The sequence below is a fragment of the Prionailurus bengalensis genome, chromosome C1 (genome assembly GCF_016509475.1).
Source record: "Prionailurus bengalensis isolate Pbe53 chromosome C1, Fcat_Pben_1.1_paternal_pri, whole genome shotgun sequence".
Taxonomy (NCBI): domain Eukaryota; kingdom Metazoa; phylum Chordata; class Mammalia; order Carnivora; family Felidae; genus Prionailurus; species Prionailurus bengalensis.
In genome coordinates, this window is record NC_057345.1 from 13,405,870 (window position 1) to 13,423,727 (window position 17,858).

At 60.0% G+C, this 17,858-nt stretch overlaps 1 protein-coding gene across 2 annotated transcripts in view; it reads left to right on the forward strand.

Moving 5' to 3' along the window:
* Positions 1-1,372: 1,372 nt before the first annotated feature.
* Positions 1,373-17,858, forward strand: part of PAX7 (paired box 7) — a 100,363-nt gene continuing 83,877 nt past the window's right edge. The window contains exons 1-4 of one of the 2 annotated variants that reach the window (XM_043573890.1): positions 1,373-1,572; positions 4,209-4,444; positions 5,030-5,159; positions 6,075-6,209. In XM_043573890.1, the coding sequence (XP_043429825.1) occupies positions 1,488-1,572; positions 4,209-4,444; positions 5,030-5,159; positions 6,075-6,209 (586 nt within the window). In that variant the 5' untranslated portion in view covers positions 1,373-1,487. The remainder of the gene's footprint in view (positions 1,573-4,208; positions 4,445-5,029; positions 5,160-6,074; positions 6,210-17,858) is intronic. The other variant, XM_043573891.1, reaches the window with a different exon arrangement.

Genomic DNA, 17,858 nt, shown 5'->3' on the forward strand with positions numbered 1-17,858 from the left:
GGGGAGACGAGGGGAGAAGACGCAGTCCCTAATATTTGGCACGCCCAGTTTCCTAAGCACTCTGGGCGGCTGGGAGCCGCGGAAGGCTGGGCGAGGACCCGCCACTGGGGCGCGGACGTTATTTCACAGAGAAAGTCATCAACCCTTCTCCTGAAGTCACCCTAGGCCGCTCGCCCGAGTGGCCCCACTGGCGGAGATTTCAGAACGTGTGAGAGACATGGAGGAGATCCGCAATCAGCCCACTCTGGCCCTGGGAGGCCAGAGAAGAGGCGAGAATTCAGCGGAGCCGCCAACCCCGCAGCAGACATTCCCAAGCAGCCGGGACGCCGAGAGGGGCCGTGGGCGACCAGGGGGCTGGGCGCTCGCCCGGCCGCTGTGGCCCATTCGTCAAAAGAAGACACTTGCACAAAGTTGGCCCCCTCCCCTTCCCTTCTGCCCCCTTCCCCCAGCCCCGGGGCCTCGCTCCCTCTGTGTTAACGGGCGGTTCAAATTCTCCCCCAAAAACCAGGTCGAGCCGGGGATTAGAAAAGAGAGAGAGAGAGAAAAAATATTCGTTGGCGATTTCTTTTCGTTATTGGTCCTCGCCTCCCTTCCGCCCTGGCCCCCTTTTCCATCTCATGAATAAAAGAAAAGTCCGAACCTATCAGATCTCGTTCGCTGCCTCCCCCCCCACCCACCCCCCGCCGCCGCCACCCCCCTCGTGCTCCAGCTGAGCACTTTTGCACAACTTACCCGGCGGATCGCTCGCCCCCTCGCTTCCCCTCTTGCCTTCCCAACCCCGTCGCCCCCAGTCGCCTCCCCTCCAGCCCCGAAACTCCGACAGAGCCACCTCGGCCCCTCCCCGAGCCTTGGGGGGGGCGGGGGGCGAAAGCCGGTGCGCGCGGGGGACGTGAGTGTGGTCTGCAGCGAGGCGTGGAGGGGAGCGCAGGGAGGGAGCGGGCGAGCGCGGGAGTAAATATATAAATAAATACGGGCGAGATCCCACTCGGCAGCCTCTCGGCTCAGAAACTTTGGCCCGGAGCGCGCGAGCGCGCACGGCCGCCCGTCCGAGGCCGGGCCCTGCCTCCGACCGCGGCTCCCCCCTCCCTGCCCCAGCCCCGCTCCGCCGCCGGCCTCGCCTCCCGGTTCCGCCCGGCGCATCCGCCCGCACAACTTCTGGCCGAGCGGAGCGGGCACAGGCGGACTTGGGGTTGGCGTGTTTGTTTGTTTGAACTTCCCTGTCGCCACCTTCCCCCCCCCCTCCCGACCGCCCCCCTCCACCAACCTCCGCCCCCCACCTCGCCCCCCTCCCCAGCTTCTGGACGCGAACGGCTGCAGCCGGGGGTGGGGGTGGGGGCAGGGAGCGCGTGCGGAGAGGGGAGGAGGGGGAAGAGGTTAAAAAAAGCGAAGTGGCAGAAGAAGGGAAGAAAGAGAGCGCAGCGGGGGTGAAGGGAGCGGACGGGCAGCGATTTCTGCCGACTCTGGACTCGTCCCCGGCGTGCGCAAGAATGGCGGCCCTTCCCGGCACCGTCCCCAGGATGATGCGGCCGGCGCCCGGGCAGAACTACCCGCGCACCGGCTTTCCTCTGGAAGGTAAGAGCGCCTCCGCGCCTCCGCCGGGAGCCCGGGGTCCGCGGAGACGCAGCCATCTCCAGGGGTGGCGGCGGCGCCAGCGGCAGCGGGGCGGGAGGAGGGGGGGCGCGCTCCCCGTCTCCTCTGGGACGGAGTCCCGGCGCTGGACCCCGGAAGTTTCCGGGGCCGACACTTGTCCGTTTCTGCGTGGCTTTCGGTGGCCGGCGGCCCGGCCTCACAGGTCGCGCGGGCCCTGGCCTTCCTCCGCCGGGCGGAACCCGGGGCAGATTTCGGCCCCTAGGAAACGCCAGCTCTTCGTGAATTTCAGCTCGTTCCACTATTTTCAGATACTTCCCTCCTCCCCCCACCCCACCCCCTGTAGTTTCTCGCAGCTCTCCTGCGTTCGCCCCTGCCAGCGCGTCCTGCTCCTCGTTCCGAATTGTTCTTTTTGTTTGTTTGTTTTCCCCACTGCTGGGATGGTCTTCCAAAACCCCTTTTATTTCGAAATGCCGACAGCATGTGGATAGTGTGTGTGTCCAAACCAGGAAGGTTCTCCGCTTCTTCCAAAGCAACAGTCAGAAACTCCCTGCTCTTGGGGTCTGGAAACAAACTAATGCGAAATAATCGATAGCAACGATTTCCCCCGGCCCCACCCCCACAACTTTTCACTTGGGCTTCGGAACTCAGGAACTCTCCTGGGAGGGGACCCCGGGACGGGGAAAGTGCGCGATTCTGTAATGCGTCCTCCCTAAAGAAATATCCAGCGCCGGGGCGAGCAGGGAAGGGCGGACCGTGGACGGTTCCCGGCTCCAGAAAAGGGTGCGAGCGGGCTGCCGAGACCCTTTCCTGCGGGTTTTTTTTTTCTTTTTTCTTTTTTTTTTTGGCTTGGTTTTGTGTTGTGTTGCTTTCTTTCTAAACGGTGGAAGGCCTTCAACCTGTCAACCGAGGGATCGCTGGGCTTCTGGGGGCAGGTAGCCACGGTGTCACACGGGACTCCACTTTCATTTTTTACTTACTCTTCTGGTAATTGTATGAGCCCCCTTGTGCGCGAGGAAGGGGAAAGGAGGCGGGGAGGGGATGGACGGGCAGGCAGCCTGCGATCTGGGGAGGGAGGGGTCCCTCCGGCAGCGGGCCGGGCGCGGGTCCCTGCATTAGACAGAGGCGAAGAGAGTGGCTCCGTGATCAAGTGCGCGCGAGCAGCCACGCAGGCGGGAGAGCGCACAAGCCCGGGGATTTGCCGTAACACTCTCCTGTAGCGAATGCAAGTGAAACAGGCGGCCGAGGACGCGCAGCGGATTAGAACAATATTTGCCCAACATGACGGAGAATACTGAGGAGAGCCGAGCGCCGGTCGCTAAAGAGGCTCTTGAATATAAAGTTGGGCGCTCGAGAGCTCTCCAGTGCTAATGGCATATCCCGCCACGGAGACCGAGTGACTCTGACTTGGCGACGCACGATTTCTGATTAAATCCGAGGGTGGCTTCAGACTCCTACTTTTGCAAAGAGAGGTGGGGGGGGGGGACCGGGAGCGCGAGGAAGGAGGCGGTAGGAACAGCCGAGCCTCTTCTCGCCTCCTCCCTTCCAATTATACCGGCAGCTCCCTCCACTCGGGCGGCTGTGAAATCGTTCTAATCTGCCAGATCTCCGCAGCCGCCGAGTCTCCAAATTGGGGGGATCGAGGCCGGATTAGTGCACCGGGTGTCCCCCAACCTTCTGGGAGGAAATTGTGTACACTTTGCATTAAGGCTTCTGAGGAGCTCTCCCCTCCCCAGCATACAGCAGGGACTGACTGCCGGGGATGTCTGTCTCCCAGGTTCCCAAAGTCACCCACACCCCAGCGGGGGGACTCTGGCCCATCTGTGTACCAGCCTCTCAGAGCCCGCAGGGACAGTTCATGGATTTCTGAAGCCAACTAGTATTTGATTTGGAAGCTTGGAGCATCTCCCCAGATCTCCCCAAAACGAAATCAGAGCTTTGAGAGGGGTTGGAAGCAAGGAGAGTCCCTCAAGGGACAGCCAGGTGACCCCAGAGGCAGGGACCAACGGCATCATGTCACCAGTCCCTCGACTGTTCAGTTAGAAGTTGGATGGCTCTGACAGCCCAGGCCAGAGCAATAAACACTGGTAATTAACCAGCGCCTTCTGGCTCCCTCCAAAATGGATCAGTCTTGACCACCTAGGGCACGGAGCGGACCAGAGGGGCCACATCTCATCCGCTAGTGGCCTCTCTAAGAGGCAGGCAGACCTGTGGCCCAAACTGCATCCCGGGGGACATTGGTCCCAGAGACTCCAAGACTCCATCAGCCTCTTGGCTCTGTCCCCTCCCTCCCATCCTCAGAAGTATCAGATCCGTCGTCCTCATTCCCCATGGTGTGACAGGAGCAGGGGCACGCGGCGTCTGGGGGACTGTAGCAGCCAGCCGTGACTCCCCCCTCCATCCTTCCAGGACCTTCTCTCAGCTTTATGACGGTTTTCGCCTGACCTCTGTACTGCCTGGGCTCCAAATGTGTGTGTGTGTGGGGGGGGGGGGGGGGTTCAGGGATCCTCTGTCAGGGGTCTTGGGGCTCAAATGAGACGAGCCAGGGAGGTGTGCTCAGTGTCTCCTCCCCATCCTTACCCTGTGCCTCTCTCCTTCCCCATCTGCCCTCCCTTCTCCAGTGTCCACACCACTTGGCCAAGGCCGGGTCAATCAGCTTGGCGGGGTCTTCATCAACGGGCGACCCCTGCCTAACCACATCCGCCACAAGATAGTGGAGATGGCCCACCATGGCATCCGGCCCTGTGTCATCTCCCGCCAGCTGCGTGTCTCCCATGGCTGTGTCTCCAAGATTCTCTGCCGCTACCAGGAGACCGGGTCCATCCGGCCTGGGGCCATCGGAGGCAGCAAGCCCAGAGTGAGTGTCTTTGCTGCGAGCCGACAGTCAGCCTTCCCACGGTTGGGGGATCCTGGCCGTAGCCCCTCTCAATGCCCTCCATCATCCAGTATCACTGGGGAGTCCGTACGCTTCCTGTGGAAGTACAGGGGGAGAGTGTCCTCACCCCCGGATAGCTCCCTCCTTACTGGAGTTTCTAGTGGATGGAGATAACTGAGGTTCCAGGTTGCCCAAGACTTGGAGGCCCATGAGTCATCCCTGGGCCGTCCCTATGTCTGCCCCATCCCCTATCATCATCCCAGACCAGGGAAAAATCTCCCCTCTGTCTTGCCTGAAATAGTGAAAGGGAGATCCTAGGAGTCCTAATTAGCTTTTTATTTTATTACCTATGACTTCCCTGGGCCCTCAGTCAGCTGCCTTCCTGGGAACCAGGCTCAGGTTTTGAGAAGGGATAACGCCAATCTCAGAAGGGGGCGGTGGTGGTGGGGGGGGATGGGAACCAGAGCCACCAGCCTGGCCTGGGGCTCTTGGGAGGTTGATATTAAAAGTATCTCCCTCCCCCCACCCCATCTTTCCACTCCCGCTCTGCCACCTCCACCTCTGAAGCAGGTGGCGACTCCGGATGTGGAGAAAAAGATCGAGGAGTACAAGAGGGAAAACCCAGGCATGTTCAGCTGGGAGATCCGAGACCGGCTGCTAAAGGATGGGCACTGTGACCGCAGCACGGTGCCCTCAGGTGAGAAGGCAGCTGAGCCGGCGGAGGCTGGTTCAGGCTCGGGGTTCGGGGCTGGGGGTGGAAGAAAGAGGACAGGAGGTGGTGCATGACGCAGAGCTTGAAGGAAAGTTGGGGGGAGCAAGGGGGCAGGAGCGTGGAGAGAGTTGGGGCACAGGAGGGACTCAAAACCGAAAGGAAGATGAAGCGAGGGAAGAAGGAAGGAGAAGAAAGTTCAGAAAGAGAGAAGAGGAGGAGGAAGCAGAGAAGGAGGGATGGATGGACAGAACGGAAGGAGGGACGGAAGGGGCGAAAAGTTAATCCTATAAGGCTGGGTGGTAACGGGAGCTCCCTGGGCACTTTCTGCGGGAAGTGGCCTAGAGAGATGGGTCCATCCTGGGAGGGTTGATCTCGGGTGGGCTCCCCGGACCACTTTCCCCAGGTCACAATTTCTGTTTCGTTAGTGCCCCCAGCCAGCAATGGGCCCCAAATGTGGGGGCCTTCCAGCATCCTGCCTTGTGAGACAGAAAGCGGCCTGGGATGTCCGTGTGCAGGGGCGGCCAGGCACGCAGGGCTGGGCCGCACACCTGAGTGTGGAGACCGCAGCACAGGGGCTGGAGGGCCTCCGGGAAGGCCCTGGGGGAGTGGGTGTGGGTGTGAGTGTATCTAGGGGATGCGCGGGTGTGAGGCACAAGTGTGTGCAAGGATGCGTATAGGAAAGCCGCCGTGAGATGCCCCAGGTGGGTCAGCTTCCCTAGCGAGTGACTGTCCTTAGGTAGAGACGCTTAACCGGGGAGGGGGGCGGCGGGTGTGAATCTCATTGAAGCGTGTTGGGGGCGGGGGGTGGGGGCTGCGCGGCTTTCTCCCAGGGGCCCAGGTCGCGCCGGGCTCTGCTGCCCCAACGACTTATACTCGCTCTTTTGCCTTTGAATTTCTGAGGTTTAGTGAGTTCGATTAGCCGCGTGCTCAGAATCAAGTTCGGGAAGAAAGAGGAGGAGGATGAAGCGGACAAGAAGGAGGAGGACGGCGAGAAGAAAGCCAAGCACAGCATCGACGGCATCCTGGGAGACAAAGGTAGGGAGCCTCCCCGGGGACGCCACGGCGGGGCCGCGCGTCCCCACCCGCCAGCGTGCGGGCCGGTGCTGCGCTTCCGCCGCCCAAGGCTGGCGACCGAACTTCAGCGGGAGGACTCGCAGCCTCCGGGGGTGGGGGCGGGGGGGGGGCAGCCGGGAGCCCCCTCGAGGGTTGCCGAGAGCGCCCCCTCGGCGCGCCCGGGGCCAGGGCAGGGCGCGGAGCCGGGGCGCAGACGGACCCCGCCTCCCCGGGGAGCCGGCGGCAGGTTGGTGCACTGCGCGCCGCCAAGTGCGCGAGCCCCGCGCGCAGGGCCTCGCCGAGCCCTCCGGCGCGTGTGTCCTCCGGCGCTGGCGTTTTGGCGGCTGGTCCCGGCGTGGATCTATTATTTATAGGAAACTTGGGCAAGGGCGGGGGGGGGGGGGGTGAGGAAGGAGGAGCCGGCCCGCGGCTCCCTAAATGAATTTGTTAACCAGACCCGCACACGCTCTCTAAACGGTCCCTTGAAACCCTGCCTGACAGTTGACTGACCGCTGCAATCAATAAAAATTAGCGAGGGCCGCGTGGGCCGCCGCCGAACCCTCAGCCTCGCGTTGTCAGGGCGCGCGGGCCGAGGCAGCGCCGAGGGGGTGCAGACGGGCGCACGAGGCAGAGGCTTGCCCCCGTGGGGCCAGGAGTGGAAGCCAAGTTCCCAGAGGCCCGGGGTGGGGAGGTCTCGGGCGAGGAGAAAGATTCGGACGCTCCTCGCACTCTCCCCACTTTGCAGCGCGGCTGGGCCGCTGCCGGGAGTCTGGCGCCCGGCTTTTTCCCCGGGATCTGCTAGGGAAGGCATTTATCTTTGAAGCGCCTGCACGCCCCGGGAAAGGGGGGCGTGCGTTTGTTTATTGACGGGGGCTGGCTGGGGAGAAGAAGCAAGCCCCCCAGCAGGCATGCGGGGCCGGGGCAGGGGTGGGGGGCTGCAGGCAGGCGGACAGCAAAGACTGTGCTCCTGTGAACCAGCAACACAGTAGCTTTGTGGAAAGTGGGGAAGCGCCCCGAACCTGGGAACTTGGAAAGAGCACATTTGGCTGGAATTTCTTTGCAGAGGTTTCTCGAGGTACCTCCCTCCTTGCGTCCTGCGAACTCCCAGCCCGGGTCTCTCCCCAGTTTTCAGCAGGCTCTCCCAACCTTGAAGATGAACTTCAGAGACAAAGCCCGCTTCCAAAGACAACACCCAGGGAGGCCCAGCCCCCACTGGCCTGGTGGAGGGGGAAGGTGGGAGGAGGGGCAGGGGCAGCCCCTTTGAGTGCAGCCTAGAGCTGGGGAAGGGGCGGGCCATTGACATTCAGGGCCCCAAGTGGAGCCCAGTCCCGCCAGGGACAAAAGGGCGAGGGAAGAAAGGGAGGGAGCCGCGCCTGACACCCCGCTGCGCCGGGCCTGTCGCACAGCCTCAGGTCTGCAGTGGGAAGGGGTCCTGTGCCGCCAAGGAGCGCCTCTGGCCTGGCCCAGGCGGCCCTGAGCCCTGCGACCCCCTGTGGGGGGACCCACTCCTTACTTCAGTTTGTAGCAGAAAGGGGCTTAGGGGCACTTCCTTTTTTTGTGGGGTGGGGCACATTGAACTTGAAGGGCTCTTTTCTGGTGCCTTACCACACGGCGGACGCCGTTTCTGGGAGGTGCCAGGGGAGAGGCGGAAGGAGGTTTGGTTTTATTTGGAGAGACTTTAGGTGTGCGTGTGTGTGGCTGGGGGTTTGTCCAGTTCGGTCTGTCCTGAGAAAGAAGGAAGGGAAGGGGATAGAAAGGGTGGGCTTTGGGGAGCCCTCCGCCTCCAGGGAGGTCCTGCGCTTCTGGTGTTGGTCAGGGCTTACGAAACCAGCTAACAGGCAACTTCGCTGCAGAGAGGATTTCCCTGCAGCACAACCAGGAAGCTCCAGTTCTCCAGGGGTTTGCGGGGAGGAGGCAGAGAGCACAGGAGCTGAGTCTGGAGAGGAGTTGCAGAGATGAAATGGCACCCGTGGGTCTGGTATCCAGGAAGCCCAGCAGTTTTCTGAGTGACAGTGGGCATGTCGGGCGCCGGGAGTGTGGGCTGGGTGGCTGTGTCGGCGCATGTGACTCTCCGTGTGGCTCTTTGCCCGTGGCCCTCTGGATCGTGGTGCCGTGGGGCTGTATTCTGTGCAACCGTGCTTCCGTGTGGCTGTGCAGGGTGGTCGTACGTGGGTGTGAATGGGCAGAGCGACCGTGGGGATGAGTGAGGGTTGCCTGTCCATCTGGTGACAAGTCACATCGGCCCCCTGAGTACCTGGGCAGGCATCCCAGGCGACCACCCCCACCCCCACCCCGCAGTGGGAAACTCTCCTCTCCCTCCTAGGCCCCGGCCATCAGCTTCACGGCCAAGTTAGAGGTGAAAAGACCCCTTAACCTCCACCCAAGCCGGCCAGGTGGGGAGAGGCAGAGACCCCTCAAAGCGCAGAGCCAAGGGAGGGGTGCGCGCCCACGAACTTTGTTTTGGCTTCTTGCTCTTGACGAACGCTTTCTCGGGGGGTTGCCCCTCTCGTGGCGGGGAGCCTTGGAAGAAGGGGTTTAAGAGCTCTCCTCTTTAAGCGCTAAAGAGAGATCCCTCCCTGAGTCCGTTTTTCCCTATCGTCCGCTTGGCATTTAATAATGTTAAGACTTATTAGAGCTGGTAATGAAAACTGGGACTCCTGAATAGGAAACTGTGTTGGAGAGGGGTGTAATAGCTTCCAGGCATGGTAAGAAACTATTTATCCGCAATCAGTCCTCACTCTCAGAGTTTGAAGCACAAACGTTAAGTTGAAGGGTTTTAAAGCAGATTAAATTGAGCTTTTATTTCTGTGCACTTTCATCTCTGAACAGCTCACTCCTGCTCCCCTTGGGCTGATATTCATGAGGCTGTTCGTATTTTTTTTTTTTTTTTTTTTTTTTTTTTGCTCTTATCCTTGTTAAGACCGAGTTATTAGGATTGTTGGTGCTGAGAATTTCAGACCGCTGCGGAGAGGGGCTCCGGCCACGCTCTGCTCACCTGGAGAGGGACATGGACAGTTCTTGCCCTCATCCACTTGGACCCTCTTCCCCTCAGCCCTGCTCCGAGGACCAGGGGAGAGACAGGCCGGAGACCCAAGCCGGAAAGGACTGGAGGAGGGACGGAGAAGAAAAAGATTTGCCTAGCCTGAGCCCAGAGAGACTCTGCTGGGAAATTTGATAGGGGTTTGCAAAAAGTCGAGCCATCTCTCTGGGGGAACTAAGGGGGCCAGTGTAAAGAAATGGGGGGGAGCCATATCAGTGGTAATCAGCACCCCCAAACCTCATGCCTCTGACGTTGCACAAACGTAGGCTGAAACTGACTAGATCAGACGTGGGGCTCCATCTGGGCCTCTGGGGTACGGCGCCCAGAGAGGTCACGATTAATACGAAATAAGGAGGGAGAGGGGGGACTCGCAAGCTGAAAAGAAGAGGGTGCATTTCCCTCTGTGGGGGAGAGTGCCGTGGTCACAGCCGGGCGGAGACTTTGCTGACTTGCCCGGGTCGGGAAGACCGTCCGAGGTGGGGGCCGAGGGGGCTGCTGTGTAAGGCAGATCTGTGTTTCTTTCCCTCTTTCCTTAATGCGTTTTTAAAGCCGCGAACGCACAGGTGTGGAGTGGCAAGTGACGGAGGAGGATCGGAAGGGAGAGGAGAGCCCCGAAGTGTCGGTTTTAGACACTTGTACAAGGAGGTGGGAAACAATTTAATTTGGCAGCGCGGATAGCTGCTAATGCGGTTTTCGGTCGTTCGCTACACTGGAGGAAGCTGTTTTGATTGTGTGTACAAGGACCTGCTAAATTTAATTAGGCTCCGGGGGAGCGCATGAATAGGGGAAGGGGGGGCTCGGCCCCCCTCAGCCCACACCGTTTTTTGTTTTTTTCCCTTTTTTCCCTTCCCCCGGCTTCACACCTGGAAGGGGCATTGTTTACCGGATAGGCGAGAGCGGCCGAGGCCAAGGGAGGCGGCGCGGAGGGAGCGGGGCCTTGGGAGCGGGAGCCGGGGAGGGGACGGAGATAGTCCATTTATCAAGAAACAATCTGCATTGATTTAAACCAACAAGTTCCCTCCTCTGTAAATGTGTGTTTAGAGAAAGGTAATTGACACTCTACCAAATCAAAGGATTACCCCGGGTTGGCAATCTAATCAAACAGAGTCCAGGCGGGATTTGAGGCTGTTCAGAGTGGGGATCAGCTTCGCATAATGGGGGCTCGGAGGAAGATGGGAGGGTGTCAGGCAATTCCCCGGCTTTAGGCTGAGCTCAGTGGTGAGACCAGAGGGAGGGAGGGAGGGGGGCGAGGCCTCCGCCGCGCCCGGGTGGTGGGGGGATGGGGTGAGCGGAGAGGGGGCGTGCGGGGCGGGGGTGGGGGAATATCCCGCAGGAGGGGGGCTCCCGGCGAGGGGCGAGCCCACACTGGGCTGACAAGACTCCCCCTTTCTTCCCTGCATCCCCCCCCAACCGAAGCCGCGAGAGGGGAAGGAGGGAGCGGAGACTCACGGAGAACAACAATGTTACAAAGGCAAACACTGGCGCTCGCGCGCGCGCTCGCAGCCCCGGAACCCGCGGTAAATAAACAAAGTCGGCAAACTGTTTGCCAGATAAACTCGTGCCTAAATCGAGTGTGACGGGCAAGGAGAGTCGAGACAGAAGGAGATAAGGTTGGAGGGGGAATGAACGAGCATAATCTAATAGAAGACATTTAGCAAACAAACTTGAGACAAGAACAGGGGAGCGGAGGGTAATTATCCGCCCCAGAGAGCGAGGGAAGCCTTCGGAGGGCTGGGGGTGAGGGGGTGGGGCGGGGGGGGGGCCCGGAGCCGCGGGGGTGGGGCGTGTTGGGGAGACGGGGAGGCGAGAGGCCTTTGGGACTCCACGGGGAACCGGGCCAGGGTCCCCAGGGCGCGCAGGGGAAGGCCTTTGGGACTCCACGGGGAACCGGGCCAGGGTCCCCAGGGCGCGCAGGGGAAGGCCTTTGGGACTCCACGGGGAACCGGGCCAGGGTCCCCAGGGCGCGCAGGGGAAGGGCTCGGCTCCCAGATTGAGGTTCCCGCGCGGCTCCAGCCTCCCGGACGCATTTCTACACGGGGTGGGGGTCCCCCGCCGCGGAGGCGTGCGGGTTTTATGTTCACCTCCGGGCACGCACCGCCACACACACCGGCCGTTTCGAGGCGTTTGTACCTAAAAGACTCGTGTGCGCGGCGCAGCCGTGAAAGGAATTAGATATTTACCAGTTTGAAATAAGCCTGGCTAAGAAGAAGAGAGGAGAGAGAGAGAGAGAGAGACATTGAAAAGACGAGGCTGGCTGGGGGAAGACTTCAAACGAATTCATCATTTGGAATGGTGGAGGGGAGATTTACCAGACAGTATTGGGAAGTTATTTAGATATTAATAACACATTTTCCTGAGGCGCGACCACGGCAGCCATCTGCGCGGCTCTTGGAGCTATTTGGCTGGGTGAAATATGGGCGTCTCAAATGTTGGGAAGAGATAACGCAATCAGGCTATAACCCTGGTCCTAAGACGGCATCGCAGCGTTAAACCCGGATTAACCTCCCCCCACCCCCGCCGCCCCCTCCCCTTTCACAGCTTTCCAAATTTTTCACTGGAATTTACATGGAAGGATTTAAAAGCACATATAACAGTAGCCTTAAAGCAGTAAGGTGATTATTTGGGCTTTTTTTTTTTTTTTTTAAAGAATGCCTTTCTGAAAATGATAGTTGTCACACATTACATCTTATGTAAATAATACGATATAAAAGCATATATATATATTTTATACATAGAGAGTTGAGCAAAGGAGATCTCCTTCCAGGTTGCCTCTTGGGACTTTCTGTTTGTCATCATCAGCAACGTTGATGAGGCCTCGTTCCTAATGGGCACCTAAAGAAACATGAAATGTACAATCACCTAAAGCCAGAGTTCACACCACAGAAGGGGCACAGAAGTGCCTGGTGAGGAGAAGCCTTCCAACTGTGAAGAGCACAGAAGAGAAACCCCAAAGGGGAGATTCTCCAGGGGCTTTGGGGCCTTGAAGGCCATGACTAAGGGGGGGGGGGGCACATTCCAGGAATTCCAGGAAAAATAGCTCGTCTCCTTCTCCCATCCCAGACTAATGAGGTAATTAGGAAACCCGGTTGGGGATGGGGATCAGAGGAGATTGGAAGGTGGGGATGCCCCCCTCAGTTTTTACTGTCCTAGGCCTTCCCTCTTCCCCTCCCTCCCCCCAACTCTGGCTGAAAGAGGAAAAGGTGGAAATGGGGTCAGCGCTTTCTGACCCGCTCTGGAGCGATTGGCCCCGGCTGGGGTCGGGCAGGGGGAGGGAGGGAACTTGCCTTCCCAAATCGAATCAAGGCAGAACGGTGACCTAAGGGGGAAACGTTGCCATTAGTAGATAGATCTCTCCAAAACTTCAAACAAAGTGGGGTGGGGGTGGCGGGAAGGGAACGGTGAAGCTGGGTAGGCAGAGGCCAGGCGGGGAAGGGGTCCGCAGGCAGCTCGGGGGGGACCGGGAGCCTGCGAAGGGGAGGGGCCCGGAGGAGGAAGAGAAAGGGTCGAGGGCAGAGGGGAGGTGGGGGCCAAAGGAAGGGGTGTAGGAAAGGGGATATGATATGCCAGAGGGGGGTCGGCTGCACTTGGAACTTCAGCCCCCGGGGAGAGGCAAGGCTTCGCGGCGCTGCAGCCTGGGGAGGGATGGGGGGGGGGTTGTGTGCGCCCCAAGCCGTGCTTCCATGAGGCCCCTAGGGCATCCCAAGGCGCCTGGGCGCTCCAGCCTGGCCCTCAGTTGGGCACCTCCAGGAGCCGCAGAGCCCCGCAAGCTTGCTGCGGAAGGGTCCGCGCGGTTTCTCCGGGACTGCGGCTCAGCTAAATGGCCCAAGATTTGGTCGCCCGGGCCCTGGCTGTGCGCTGGGCCTGCGCCCAGGTCGAGCCCAAGGGAGGGGTGAGCAGAGACCGGGGAGACACAGAGGCACAGAGGGGGTACGAGAGAGAGGCAGACGGAGGAGAACAGCAACAGGGGGAGGGGAAGAGAGAGAGAACGCTGCGCGCTGGAAAACTGGAGCGAGAAGGACCGAGCGCGGGGGGTAGAGAACCTGCCCGGAGCGTTGGAGGGCGCCGAGAAATGCGGAGGGGCCGCGGCAGGCGCGGAGCGGCAGGAAGGAAGACAAAGGGACGCCGAGGCCCCGAAAGGCTGGCCGGGGACGGGCGGGTCGGGAGAAGCCGTAGGCCCCCGAGGCAGCCCGCGGGAGAGCGCGGGCGGAGAGGGCGAGCGCGCGGAGCCGGGCGGCGGCGGGAGGCGGGCGAGCCGCTGTCGTCCTTTTGATCCTCCGCGGCTTCCCCTTATCAGAAGCGCTTTCGGTGACACTGGCACAAAGGCAGTTCATCATATTACAGCGCGGCCCGGCGGCTCGCTGCGATCCCGCCGCTTAATTAGAGGCGAGCGAGTCGGGGCCGGCGGAGCGGGAGGGAGGCCGAGCCCGAGGCGGGGGCCTGGGCGCCGCGCTCCGACCCGGGGCGCTGAGCAGGGGCCGGCCCGAGAGCCTGGTCCAGCCGGGACCGGGAGCAAGGGCGGGGGGTGGGGGTGGGGCCCTCATTCGGAGCGCTGCTCCTTAAACGGGCCTGTAGGGGTTTCACTGCCACGAGAGTGAGGCTCCCTGCCTTCGGGATGTTCGCAGCCGCCCCTTCTAAGTTCTCGGCTTTGGGGAAGAAATGGCGCAGGCCGGCATCCCCACTCCCTGGCTTCCCACGCCGCAGACTGGAGGGTGAGAGGGTGAGTAAGGGGGACGTTGCAAGGCTGGAGAGCTGAAGGCTTCATGCTGCTCTGGGCCCAGTTCACACCCACAGGGTACCAGCGGCCGGAGGGTCAGATTCAGATTCCCCCCTCCTGCGGCTTGCCCTGTCCCCAAACGATCCCAGCTGCGCCAGGCAGGAGGAATCAGGAGGGGCAGAGGGCATCGTGGTGGGCCTGGGAAGGAAGGGTGCCAGTGTCGGTCCTGTCCCCAACTCACTAGAGTGTAATCTTGGACAACTTGCTCAGTCTCTCTGGCTCTCGGTCTCCTCCTATGAAAGCCAGAGCCCTGGACTAAGTCAAAGATTCTTGTCCTCCTTGGGGGGACCTGAGACCCCTTTGGGAATTGGATAACACCCAACAAACTGGCCAACCACACAAGTTCGTACAGACAGAATTTCGGGGAGCGTATAAAGGGGTCTCTGGGCCTCTGGAGGCCATGCCCCATTGGGAACTTCACACGGGCAAGTTTCCTGGTGACTCCAATATTCTCGAGGGAGTGTCTCTCCAGACACTCCTGGATGAGAGAGCCCGGGATGAGGATCTGGAATTGGAGGAGGGGTGTTGAGGCTGGAAGCCTGCCCTCTATCTGGCCCTTGCTGCTTCCACCCCTTTCCAAAGCATGCAGCAGTATCCACCCAGTCACCCCCATTTGGTTGTTGGAAGGGTCCTTTCTGAGGTTGAAATAAGCACAAATGTGGTGTTCCCCTTTTTTGTCAAAGAAAGAGAGAGGGAGGGAGGGAGAGAGAGAGAGAAAGGAAGGAAGGGGGGAAGGGAAGGGAAAGAGGAAAGGAAAAGAAAAGAAAGAGGAGAAGAGAGAAAGGGAGGAAGGAAGAAAAGAAATGAAGAAAGAAAAGAAAAGAAAATTGTTTCAGAGGGTGAATTTCTTCAACCTGTAAAATTTTGTTGAGCACCTACTATGCATTGTGCCAGGCATTGTGATAAGTGCCCAGGAGCACCTAAGACACCAAGAAGGTCTCTGCCTTCAGAGACTTTTGAGCCAGGTGGTTGAGACAGAAAATAAACACGCCTACGGTGGAGAGATGTGCCCCAGCGCATGTGTTTGTGTGCATGTTTACCTGGATCTCTGAGTGCGCCTCGCCCCCTTGCCAGGCTGCCTGTGTGTTTTGGTGTTTGTGAGGGTTGTCTGTATGTCTGTATGCGCATGACTGCACGCAACAACAGGATGTGTTTGGGGCCCGGGCTGGATTTGGCAGGCAGCCCCCAACCTGACTTGGGGGGTCACAGGCCTGGAAGACAGGGCACGGGAAGTGCCCAGGGTTCCAGCTAAGAGGAGGAGGGAGGGGCAGCCTGGGGCCTGAGCTCCCAAGCGCCTTCCCTGTGCTCTTTGCCACTGAAAAAAAAAAAAAGATCAAACAGCCTGTAGGACAGGACAGAAAAAGGCGTGGGGCGTCCTCCGGAGAAACAGCTTGGAAAACTCCAGCCTGAACTTTTCTGGGGTCTTTTCACGGGACCCAGACCCAGCGGGGCCCTAGTGGAATGGGCAGCTGCCTTTCTGCAGGATCCTCCCCCGGTCCCCAGCCTTTGTGGGGTAACAGGTAACAGGTGGAGAGGGTCCACTCTTGGACGTGGGTTCAAATTACAGTTGTGGGTCTGTAGGTGCCTGGGGAAAGTGGAGAGAAGGTAACATTTGGGGAAGTTTCGTGGCACGTCCTGTGTTGTATATACTTTTGCGCAGAGATTGTGCGTCTGGAATCAAGCACGCTCCAGTTCTCTGGAAACTTGTCCTACGGTCTGCATCAGATTTATCTGGGCTGCACAAAAATCAGGTTCAGAGTTCATCTCCAGAGCATCAACTTTGGGGTTGGTAGGGGTCAGGGGGAGTTCTAAGGAACCGTCTGGAACTCTGTCATTCCCAGCGGAAGCCTGCAGAAGACCTCCTGTCTCCTGCAGTCTCTTGTAACCACAGAACCAACCCCAACTGCCGGTCCAGTGGCAGAAGGAGGAACCCAGGACTTTCGGGACTGATTTTGTACTAATCCCCTCCCCACCCCCACCCCCGTGCCTCCTCTTTGCAAGTTTTTCTCCACACCTGGTCTTCTGGGTCTTAGATTTACTCTCGGGAGAATGAGAAGTCCGATAGAAAAAAAAGAAATTCCAGTGTGTGTGTGTGTGTGTGTGTGTGTGCCCCCTCGAGAAAAAGCTAGGAGATGCCCGTCTGCTTTCTTCTACTGCTTTTTGCCCCCTCCATTCTCTCCTTCTGTTATGGTCCCTCCAGCCGCCTACAAATGCCGCCCCTCCCATCTTGGGTGATGGGGAAGGTTCTGAATTACTGTGCTGGCATTTTTAGGGTTTACTGGAGGTGCTGGGAGTGAACCCTAAGCAAAGAGGCTCTGGAACCTCCTTTCCTCCCTTGAGGGTCGGATGGTTTCTGGATTGGGACTTTCCCTTCCGTAGCTGGTGCAGCTGACACCACGGAGGTGTAGCTGGTGCCCTCAGGGCTGAGCGCTGCAGGGGCGATTACCCCCCTAATTGTCCCCTTGCGTCTCCCTGCCCAACACACACACACACACACACACACACACACCCTTCTCCCCTCCTGGCTGGTGGTAGGTTTGAATGCTGGTAGCTCTTCTGTTGCGGAGCCCTGCCTCAGTGACTTGCAGTGGCCAGCCTCAGTTTCCCCATCTGATTAGTGGGCTTGTCAGCCCTTCTCCACCTCCTGGGGCAGGAGGAAATAAGGGCCGGGAAAGCGCCTCAGAAACTGGTCAGCGGGTCCGAGGAGGGGGAGGGGCAGGCTCCAGGGGTTTCTCCTTCCCCGGGCTGACCGCCCGCCCCCCCCCCACTCGGCGCAGTCCCCGCTCGCGCCTCAATGGCCACTTTAGAAATACAAACAACTTTAGAAATAAAGTAACCAAACCCCCGAAAGGGGCTTTGAAGGGGCGAATGCCTGGTGGCGCTTTACTATGGTGTGGGCCGAGGCCCCGGCCTAATCCCGCTTTCATTTTCACCGACGGCCGCGGGGGAAGCGCTCCGGGCCTCCCGGCCCCTCAGGAGGCTGATTAGGCCACAAAGAGCCCCCATTATCCCGAGAAGAAAACCGGGGGCGGCGCGGGGCGGGGGGAGCTGGGGGAGCGGGCTGCCCGCGCCCGGGCTATTGACTTAGTGGATGAAGTCAAGAGCGGGCACGCTGGGAGCCCTGGGGGGGAGGGGGAGGGGGGAGGGGAGCGAGGGGATCGGCCCCGCGCGGGGGAAGGGGCGGGGAGACTGAACAAAACAGGTCGCACAAAACCCCACAACAAAAACGAAGCTTCGGGCGAGGGAAGCTGGCGGTGGAGGGCTTGGTCCCTGGGCTTCTGCTGGGTCAGCTGCCCCGGGCCGGGCGACCCACGGAGCGGGGTGCGGGGCAAAGGAGTTAAGGCCCGTCTGCCAGGCGGTCGGTGGCTTTCTTGGGAGGGGATGCTGGCGGAGAGGAGAAAGTTCCCCCGGCGAGGCTGGTGTGTCTGTCGCTACGGGCTGCGGTGGCTTGGGCTCCAGGCTCTGGCTCGCAGCCCTTCCCTTCCTCCATGAACCTGGGGAGCTGGGTCCAGAGGTCTCCAAAAGTCGTCCCCTGCTGTGGCCACCTGTGGTTCTGTGATCAGGGACATCTGGTGGGCAGAGGCCACTCCTGAGATGCTCTAGGAAAGGTGCCTGAGCTGGGGCCTCAGCGAGGAGGGGGATGAAGGACAAAGAAAAGCCCCGTCCCCTGACCGAAAGATCTGGGTAACTTTGACTGAGGTGCCCCTGGAACCTCAGAGTCCCCATCTGCAAAACTGTCCCATGGATGTCAACTGCAGAAGAGGTGGTGATGTAATTATAGAAACTGCAGGGCAGATTAGGAGACGAGATAAACAGA